The sequence below is a fragment of the Sesamum indicum genome, linkage group LG1 (genome assembly GCF_000512975.1).
Source record: "Sesamum indicum cultivar Zhongzhi No. 13 linkage group LG1, S_indicum_v1.0, whole genome shotgun sequence".
NCBI classification, from domain to species: Eukaryota; Viridiplantae; Streptophyta; class Magnoliopsida; order Lamiales; family Pedaliaceae; genus Sesamum; species Sesamum indicum.
In genome coordinates, this window is record NC_026145.1 from 7,272,162 (window position 1) to 7,282,234 (window position 10,073).

Consider the following 10,073-nt stretch of genomic DNA (forward strand, 5'->3'; position numbering starts at 1 on the left):
TACAAAGCTATTACCAGCCATTTTGCTCCAACAAGTATATCCTTACTTATCTAAATCAGCAAGTAGTTGTACGCCTTATCTTGCAAAATGCATGCCCTATTTGTTGGTGACTAAATTTTGCTAACACTTTTCATAAAAATCCTTCTCTCTCGCGGTAAGCATATATCGCCAAAAATGTCCTACTTGATATTTTACCACTTAGGGAAAGTATCACTTAATCTTGCTATTACAATGAGACTCAACGTCTCACTTTCCTTCTACCACTAACCACCTACAAGGAAAAACAGCTTGGACAAAAACATATTGCAATTGTAATACTAGGATATCCCCAGCATTTTAGTATTCTATCCTGTAGAAAAATTGAAGCATGCCAAGGGCATACTCGTTCGAAATACAATAGCAAATAAATAGGAATAAAGTAGAAGCATATTATAAACCATTGAAAGAAAGAAAGAGGGAAAATAGAATCCAAGGCACCTCTATGCCATCGCAAGTCAAACATATTCAAGCCCACACCTGGTCATTTTCAAACCTCACACATGAAGTATCCCAAATATCCATCGCAAAAATAAAATTATTTTCTTGTAGAAAGAAAATCCCACTCATTTACCAGTATGAGGGGGAATATTTTCTTCACTAACTACAGCAGAAAGAGCAATTAGAAGAGGAATTACATCTTCCACCACCTGGCCTATAGATCCAGCATCACAGGATCCTGCTCAGTAGGAGGACTCTTTAGCACCTCAAGAGGACCCTCATCATCCAGCTCAAGGGTGTTGGCCAACCCAGCATTTTCATCCAGGAAAGAAGCATCTACACCATCTGGAGGATAGCCTGTGACAGAGAACTGCTGTGCACAAGTTTGAAACTCATGGAAATAATATTTCAAGGCTCGATCAGCAAGCAGGTTCTTGAATTCCAGGGACTTCTTGTACTCAGCCAGGCGACTCACTCATAGACCCGCGTGCAGCTGACCCATCATGCTATATATGTGTTTATTGACATGTTCGTCCAACATAGCAATTGACTCATCCATCCTTTCTACGTGTCTGATGACATGTCACTTCAGCACAACAGTGGAGTGTACACCAGTCCTATGTGTTGGTGACATTGCACATCCATCACAACAGTTGACTCATCAGCTCATCTTACATGTCCATTGACATGTATCTCCAGCACAGTAGTTGACTCTTCGATTTGTCCTACGTGTCAAGCATATTGTTGATAACTTGCTCAAGTATCGGTGACTGCGCAAGTTCCTCTGACGTGGATCATGATGACGTGTTATGGGGAAAATCATGACAAGTTCCAAGTTTATATTTCGATTTTCGGAATTTAACTTGAATAAATAAGAAACCCCTGGCGCCAGCAGCCCTCTCCTAAACCCACCATCACCACCACCATAGGCAATCACCTATGTATCCCTTTTCCGGCCAGTCTCCACCATCGACTCAGCAGCGCCTCCATCTCCTCAGACAGAGAGGACTTTATACGCCCAATTTCAACGGTAGAGAAGAAGATGTATTTTCCCTTCATTTTATTTCTTCTTTTGGGAATAGGGCTCCGGGATTTCAACAGTTTGAGTTGTGACTTCTGATAAAGTGTTTGATATCACAGTTGAAACTCGATGGTCATCCTTGTAATTGTTAATCTCATACCTACTCTAATGGTGCTGAGGCAATGAAAGTAGAGGCACTGATCTAGGTGGAGGAGGTGACTGGTGAGTGTATATTATTTTCTCAGTTACGGTAAGGTATGGAAGGAGGAGTATCTGAACAGAGACGTGGGGCATTGAATCTTTAGGCCAATTAGGTTTCTGCCTAGTTCTTGAGTATCAAGGATAAGGAATTGTTTGCTTTTCCAGCTTTATTCATTTTCCATTAATCCAAAACTTCTAATCAGTTACTCAGTTTTATGATTAGGGTCGAAAATATTTAAAATTAAAAGTTAAAATTAAAAATAACAAAATATTTATAATTTTACTAATAAAATGTAGAAATTGACAAAAGGAAATGTTTTCCGCGCTTAAATCAAATTAATTTAATCAATTCAAAAATAAAGATTATAATATTGAATACTTTTTTCAGCTTATCTTCGACCAAAAAATGATAATTGATTGTGAAGTATGTTGGTTTGAAGCACAAAAATAGCTCACAAGCGAATGAGCACAGGATTCTCGCAGAACCCCAACAGTACACTGAAACATACACACCAAAAGAAGTAGGGAAAAATGCAAGTCCCCACATTCTTCAGTAAAGAAATCGAGCTGGTATGCAAAGAATCTCAATGCTCATAACCAGAAACTGTCGTGCCAAAAAGGGTAACAACAGACTCGAATCAGTAGCCTGAATATCCAAGTTAACATTACAGGGTCATGGGGTTAGCGGTCCGGTGGTAAGCAATGGACCGGGACAAAAGGAATCCCATTAAGTTAACTAAGACACCACCTTTTGCAGACAACAATTAACCTACCTATTACAATGACAACAAATCCTTTACCTTCCGACGATTGTAAGTTCTCTACCACAGCTAATTTTTCAAGAACCTGGGAGCGAAGTTCTGTTACAGGATTGATATGTTAGCAAACCCACCGTCTAATAGTAGGGAGACGGCGAGTTCAGAGTTGGTTGGTCCCTGGCGCGTTCCATTTACAACAACACATATATACAAAAAAAACTGCAATGTGCCTATTGTAGACTGTTGTTATCCGCGCATCAGGTCAATTCCTCCCTGGGAGCTTTTGACGTCCAGCCGTGAACCCAATGGCCAAACGCTTGTTCCGGAGTTAGGAGTGAGGTTTTGAGTTGGAGCAGTACTGAGTGGGGTTGAAGAATTCTCCGCAGGTTGTTGTTCTAGCAGGTATTTTTCATCTGTTGATCCGGAGTCAGCTTTGTTCTTTGCCTTTGTACCTCCGTACACAAAGCTGCATGCAACCACCTGCCGAAAAATTTATCAAGCACCGAGTTTGCATCAACTTAATTCTCCGATATGACGACTTATGCAAGACTAGCAAGGGCAATAGGCAATATAGGGGACTTTGCCCCTGATAGAATAGAGAATGTGGCCAAATGTATACCTGCACGGGGTTTGCTGCGATGAGCTTACCGCCTATCGCACCACCGATCATATGGCCATCAGGACTACAGACAGAAATGCTTATACCACCAGTCCGATTGCGTGGACCACCACTTTCAGCAAGCAAGTAAGAACCAGACAAGCATAGTATCTCAAAACGGCCCTAAAAGAATAACATGGTGTATTAGTCGCTTCTGCAAGAGGCAGTAAGACATACTACAACAAAATATGCCGCACACTGTAGTTGTAGCAATGCATAACATGAGAATTGCATCTTGAGATTGTTACTTGCAGCAAGCTAGATGACAAAGATAATAAATTAAAATCTGCAATAATCTTTTTCGTTCTAGAGCTTGATAATACAAACTAATCAAATCTTTCCAATAAATATACGAAAAGGAAACATGTACAAATAGGAACAAGAAACAGCACAAAAGAACTTGAACCACTGAAGTTGATTTGTTTGGTGCCCTTAACTGTGGCATTCTACAGCATGATCAGTAAACATCAATCATACACGATCTTAATGTTTACTTAGACAGGAAAAAGAAGCGAAGATACTGAACTAGATTTCATTCTCTCGCCTTTTAAGTGCATGAATCAATATATTGGCAAGAATTATCTTGTCAATTGCGACATGCATCACTCAACACTTTGGGAAGGGAACCAAAGTAAATTGTAATTATATAAATGCTGCTCCACTGTACTGTGTAGTCCCAGGCATTTAATCTTTTATATAGAACATGGAATCAAGCAAAATTGGTCAATTTCCAATGCTGATCAGAGGCAGATAGAATCATTATAATGCCAATTTTTAACCCCCCCCCCCCCATCATGCATGTCACAGCAAAGTCAATAGGAGCCTCACTCTGGTGCAAGTCACAAAATAAATCCAATACTCTCTCCTGAGATTTGACCTAATTACACGTAAACCTAGAGGTTTAGGAAATGACATCTAGTACCCTATCATTTGCTATTATCTGACATACTGACTAACCATTAATGATATTAACTGAGTTTTCGAGACTCTGAATAAGAATTGAGTGAAAATCCAATTTTAACTTTGACAAACTATTTCATAACTACACAAAACCCCTTAAAGTTTAAGCTAAATGCAAATATGCCCTTCCAAAGTTTTTATAGTTACATATACCTTTATAAAATTTTTAAATATCATCCTACAAATAATCTAAACATTTTACAATACTACCAACATCATTATCTTAGTAAAATGATCAATTTTAAATTAATTTTTGGTTGAAATTTATAAAAGTTTCTCTAAAAGTTATATCATGTTTATCAATTAAAATTTTTATTTATTTATACTACTCTTATAAATTTAATGTTTCTAACTTCTAATAAAAAATTTAAAATCATCTCATAGAATTAATTAAGTATATTCTAAATTACTTCAATCAAAAATTATTTTGAAAAAATCCAATTGAATATATCGTTTATATGTTAATTTGATACCCATTTATCTTGTTTTTGGAAAATTAAATTAATGCGTACGGTGCATCATTGTGAATCATATGAAACAATTAGTTTTTTTTATATCAAATCAACTTTTAGAAACTAACTTGAATTTTCTTATATTTGACGATAAAGCATAATATAAGCAAGTGAAGATCTAGAAATATATTTTTATTATTTTATTTTTAATACATATTAAACTCCAGGGGTCTAGTTCTAAAATAATTTTTTTTGATGCAATTGTAATATGACAAACCTACCCCACTTGTCTTTCTTTCAATAGTAAGCGGAGATGGCACTAGTCTTTCTATATTGATTTGACTGTTTCATCTGAGTTCTAGAGGTTGAATCATCCGTTTTCAATCTCCAAACGGCTGCTTTGAAGCATCTGGTATTGCTTAGCCATAAGGAGGGATGTCCCTGTAATTTGAATAAACCTTAGGGGAGGTTTGTGTGAGAGTAGTTTTATCAAGAACATTAGTGTTTTTTAACAGTCGTCAGTCTCAAGGGTGGTAGATGAATTTTTTCAAATTTGAGGGGGACTAAGTGTAATTAGACCAAACCTCAAGAGAGAGCGTTGTAATTATCCTTGTGAAAATGACAGTTTTAGCAAAGAAAACACCATATGGTAATTATATTAGCAATTTAGCATGAAATATCTAATCTTCAAGACAGATTTCCTGATACTAGAAGACACAAACAGAACCAATTTTAATTTTTAAAACAAAGGTTCACTGAAACCAGAGTAAAGACTGCAAAGCAAGGCAGGTATCTCAAGCATCCTATTTCTGGGAAGATCAACTGAAATTAATTCGCACCATAAAGTAGTGAAGCAAAATAACCATCATGAACCTAAATCTAACAGAACCCATGAGTAGTCAACATCTCAATATACAATCTCCTAGCTACATTGCATACTCATTGGACTTCTCATTTGCAAAATCCTTTCGGAGGATACAGATCCTTCAAGATATTAGATTCTCTTGTCTGCAAATTATTTTACATGAAGTATCCTGGAATATAAATTGAACTATGACATAAAGCAACAGCAGTGACACACTAATTCCTTCTTGTTCATCACCAGCAACCCAAGCAAGAAAAACATTGGCACCTTTCAACAGTGGTAAACTAGATGCAGTTGTGATTAGGCACACATTGGAAAATATTTCACAATAGCTTATACTCACTGTCTTGAAAAGTTAAAAGAATTGAAGGAAAGTGATTATCAGAATCTGGCTTCAACTAATCAATCTTAAAATTAATGCAAAGAACTTTCCAGGTCTTTTAAATATAACCGTATAAAGAACATGAGCAGGTAAAAGGTGCCTCAACCTCATATGTTACAGTGCCACCAGAAGTTGTAGGTTGGCGTAGTGTCACAGCAGAAACTGATCCACTACCAGACAAGATACATAAAGCTCTCGGTCTCTGTTGTGCAAAGGCCAATATTTTTGCCGCAACATCCTGCAGGAAACTTAAATTAATACTCAGTCCCCCACATAATACTGCCTTGACACAAAAAATTTACTATTGCATGTGAAGCATGTAGCAATACAAACATTGACATGTTCTTTGATTAAGTCAACATAGAGGTCTAACATGAGTGTAACAGCATAAAACTTATCAAATCAAGGTCTGGTAATAAGAGCAGTAGAAACCAGACTAACGCTCAGAAAAATGCTTTCAGTTTACCACCAAAATGGTCTCAATTCAGTACGGTATCTATGTGAAGTTCAACTGCTTTATGCATTAATCTTAACTTGAGTCAAAGGAAGTTCATAAAACTTATCAGAAACCTTTGTGATGGAGCAATATGGGACGAGTAAAGTGTAAAGTTGCAGATGAAAACTGCTATAATGATTATGCAAATGTGGCGCAGAACAAACCTCTCCAGCTTGAATGTGCAGCACGTGTGGAGTAAAAGCTAGTCCAGCAGAACTGTTCATCCAGTCACCTGATTAAAGAAAAGTTTTTCAGAAGCTCATAGCTACTAAAAGCACTTGGAGAGAGAATAAACCAACATATAACCACAAAGAAAACAACAATTGCTCTCCCGAAAGTAATTATTTCTTAGCTTTCTTTTTGGATGGAGAGGGTTGCTGGTCAGGATTTAAGCATTTAACAAGCGTATAGAGCACCAACATCTAAATACTAAAATGAGACCTCACAATGATTATATCGATATGACTACTGAGGCATGGCCCGATATGACTACTGGGGCATGGCCTAGAGACATACCTAATAATTTCATTTTTCTAAAAAGAAAAGAAACTCATTTTGCTATGAGTTTAGAGGAAAACAAAAGGCACAAACACAACACTTAGACGCTCAATAAGGGACAAGCAAAAGATTCCACAGACTATTATTTCATTAACAACTAGAATATCATATTTTGTCCAAATTATACCTCTAAGCTGATATATCTTTCTTTTTTCTTATAATCCTGCTGTTTAAAGCCACATCAAATTTTCCCCTTCTTTTGAACTTTTTTTTTCCTTTTTGGAAGGTTTGTGTCATATGGGTTCGTAGATAGGGCTCAACACACACAGAAGATAAGTGACCATCTCAAAGCTGAGTACAGGCAAAGCAAGATAAACATCATTCAGGCTATCATGCAAGGCGTTATAATACTGAAGATCAATCTACTCAGAGAAAACATACCAAGTGGAGCAAGTTTCTGTTTCCACCCAGTTCCTGGCGGCCTCCCTCTGCGTGGTTTTTCGCCTGGGGTGACAGTCCCGGAGGACGGCGTGGAGGTAGACATTGGAGACAGTCCTAAAGACATGTTAGCTCCATCAGGGCCATATTTCCTAGGCCTGCCCCTTTTCTTCTTCACCGTCTCCCCACCCCGGGGAGAACTGGAAACGATAGACATATTCATTCTATCACTCATTCCATGAGCAAAATCGGATGAGGGGTTCTCAACGTGGAATGCTGAACCACTCACAGAACCTCCACTGATCCCTACATTTGGATGTACTTGAATGTTAGGATTAGAATGAGTCTTGAAAACAGGTGGCGTGTTTATCCCACCAGCCTGTGCAGTGGCTGAACCTCCACCAGCACCATGAACATTGTGGCCAGGCCCCGAACCACCAGAACCACCAAATCCCGCTCTATTGAGGTAATATGAAGCTGACCCTTGTAATGTCATCCCCTCTCTCCCATCCATTCATTTACTGGCAAAATCACACTAAAGATCCAATTCTTGAGATTTTTCACCCTAAAAACCAGAGTCTTCCAATGTTCCAGCCTAAAATTGCAAATCTGTAACTAACCCACCAAAGCAATTAGATCAAAAACCTAATAAACAAACCGAAAGCAGAAACACAACAAGAATTACAACACTACAACGGGAAAGGTTGAAGTTTTAACTAGGGTTTATCATGGGTTTTTCCATTAATTACGGAAGAGAGTGAAAAAATCGATAAAATATGAAATTTGAGGTCTCAACCGGAAACAGAAAACTCAAAAGATATAAAAAAAAAAAAACCCTCAAAAAGTTGAATCCTGGGGCAGATTAAATGCCAGGAGCAAACATTAAAGCTTATCCGAAAAATGTAGAAAACACATAGCTACCCAACCATCAAATTCTCAGCTCTAATTCCACAGCTGCTCAACTACAGTCAAAGCATCAAGGAAAAACGGGTGAAGAGGGAATGAAACCCTAGATTTAGAATGTGGGGGAGAGAGAGAGGAATGGGGAGGTTTTGGAAAGAGGAGGGAGAGTAAAGACAAAAGTGAGATGAAATAGAAAATTTTCAGCTTTTGAATTAAAGTAAGGGGAAGGCCACCTTTTCTATTACTCATTATGGCCTAATTACTCTTTGCACCCTCAACTATGGCATATATTGCATTCACCCCCCCTTATTACATAAAACATATGAAAAATGCCCTTTCAACCGTTTAAAAATTTTCTGATGTTACTTTCGAAAATTACAAAGTTACCGTTCTATGATTAATTATATTTTACCCCTTAATAAAATTTTAAAATGCACGAAAACCCCAACTACATTTTACCAACTATTAATATGTCTACCTTAAAATATCAATCAAATATGTGGCGTAAATAACTAAATATAATAGTTTATGTAAGTTTGAGACATAATATTGCTTTTTTAGGAGCACAATTCGTTAGATCTCGTTAGGTTTTCATCCAATTTTTTTGTTAACTGATTAAAACGCCCTTTTAAATTATGAATATAATTTTATATATTTTAAAGAAATTAAATACTCTTTTAAAAAATATTCCATATGAATTATTTACTGTATTCACCCTCATATTTTTTAATTTTTGTCAGGAAAAAAAATAGAGTAAGGATAAAAATTACTACCCTACGATGTACTCATGAAGGAAATGATCTTTACATGGAAATGAAAGAATCTGGAGTGATTAATGAAGAAAATATTGCAGAATCAACGGAGCTCGTATGAGAGTTGGTTTGACTGCTCTAACGACGGCGGAATATTTCTAAGTTTAAGGCTACATAATTCTTTTCCACTTGATATGATATTTATAATTTTCAAATAACGAAAAAATATTCATAATTATATTAAATTTTAAGAAAGATAATTGTAATTTACCCAACTTTTATGAGGTGTTGCGCCAATTTCTTCCAATGGAAATTATTGCACGTCCTAGTAAAGGATGTTTGTGTCATTTTTTGAATTTCAAGGGAATGAATGCAATTTATATTATTTTTTAAGGGCGTAAAGTGTAATTAACCTAAAAACAAATAAATGAAAAAAATATATTGTTGTTGGGTGGGGACGGAGCAGGCGTTAAGGACTCTGACTCTGATGACTTTAGAAGTTTGAAGGCATTGGTGAACAGTTGGGTGCACCTAAGTACCACCAACATGTCCTTATCACCCCAATCCCACAATCATCCCATTGTTGCAACACTATTATTATAGAGTTATTTAATATAATTTTTTAAAGTATCTTATAAATTTTTAAATATATACAAATTCTTTTTTAGGATTGAATTTATTTTGTCCTATGTAATTAGAGGTAGCAAATGGGTGGTTTCGAATGGATTTGATTGGGTTGATAATGGCTGGATCCAATCCAAATTTATGGGTTAGATATGAGTTTGATTGAAAACAAGTTGGTTTAGGTATTATTGGATGCAATACAATAAGAATTCTTTTTTGATAGAATATCGTGTACTAATTTTTAAGCTATGTATGTTGTTATGATATCAAAATATAATTATGTTTAGAGAGTGAGAGAGATAATTTAGAGAGTAAGAGAAGTGTGAGAAAGGTCTCATGAAGGTGCTTGGAAGTGCCCTGAGTATGGAAGAGTAAACCTGTATTATAGGAGGGTGCCCTGTTCCAATAGGGTTGTGCATGTTTCCTCCACTTTCAGGAAAAGTGGATGAAGGTCATTTGGATAAGCCATAATTTAATTTTATCTTATGTTAGAAGTGCTTTTAAATCCTTATCTCCAAGTTTGGAGGGACTCTTCATCAGTAAGAACTCATAACCGCTAGGGAGTTTAAGCTGCCAAGGAGTCCAGAC

The 10,073-nt window shown here is 36.6% G+C and overlaps 1 protein-coding gene across 2 annotated transcripts; it reads right to left on the reverse strand.

Moving 5' to 3' along the window:
• On the reverse strand, positions 2,271–8,301 carry LOC105157783 (AT-hook motif nuclear-localized protein 9). 2 transcript variants are annotated; one of them, XM_020695013.1, is made up of 6 exons: positions 8,133–8,301; positions 7,210–7,815; positions 6,435–6,502; positions 5,881–6,012; positions 3,077–3,238; positions 2,271–2,937 (listed from the first exon to the last, which is right to left on the reverse strand). In XM_020695013.1, exons 2-6 carry the CDS (start codon positions 7,718–7,720, stop codon positions 2,704–2,706), a joined length of 1,107 nt encoding a protein of 368 aa, XP_020550672.1. In that variant the 5' UTR covers positions 7,721–7,815; positions 8,133–8,301; the 3' UTR covers positions 2,271–2,703. The 2 variants fall into 2 exon arrangements, with proteins under 2 accessions (XP_020550672.1, XP_020550658.1); XM_020694999.1 differs by having other exon boundaries at positions 7,210–7,821.

Coding starts and splice junctions, on each gene's coding strand:
- LOC105157783 (XM_020695013.1), bottom strand. CDS start 7,720: ATGGATGGGAGAGAGGGGATGACATTACAAGGGTCAGCTTCATATTAC. Junction 6,503..7,209: donor ACAGAAACTTGCTCCACTTG/GTATGTTTTCTC, acceptor TTCTTTAATCAG/GTGACTGGATGAACAGTTCT. Junction 2,938..3,076: donor TCGCAGCAAACCCCGTGCAG/GTATACATTTGG, acceptor ATTTTTCGGCAG/GTGGTTGCATGCAGCTTTGT.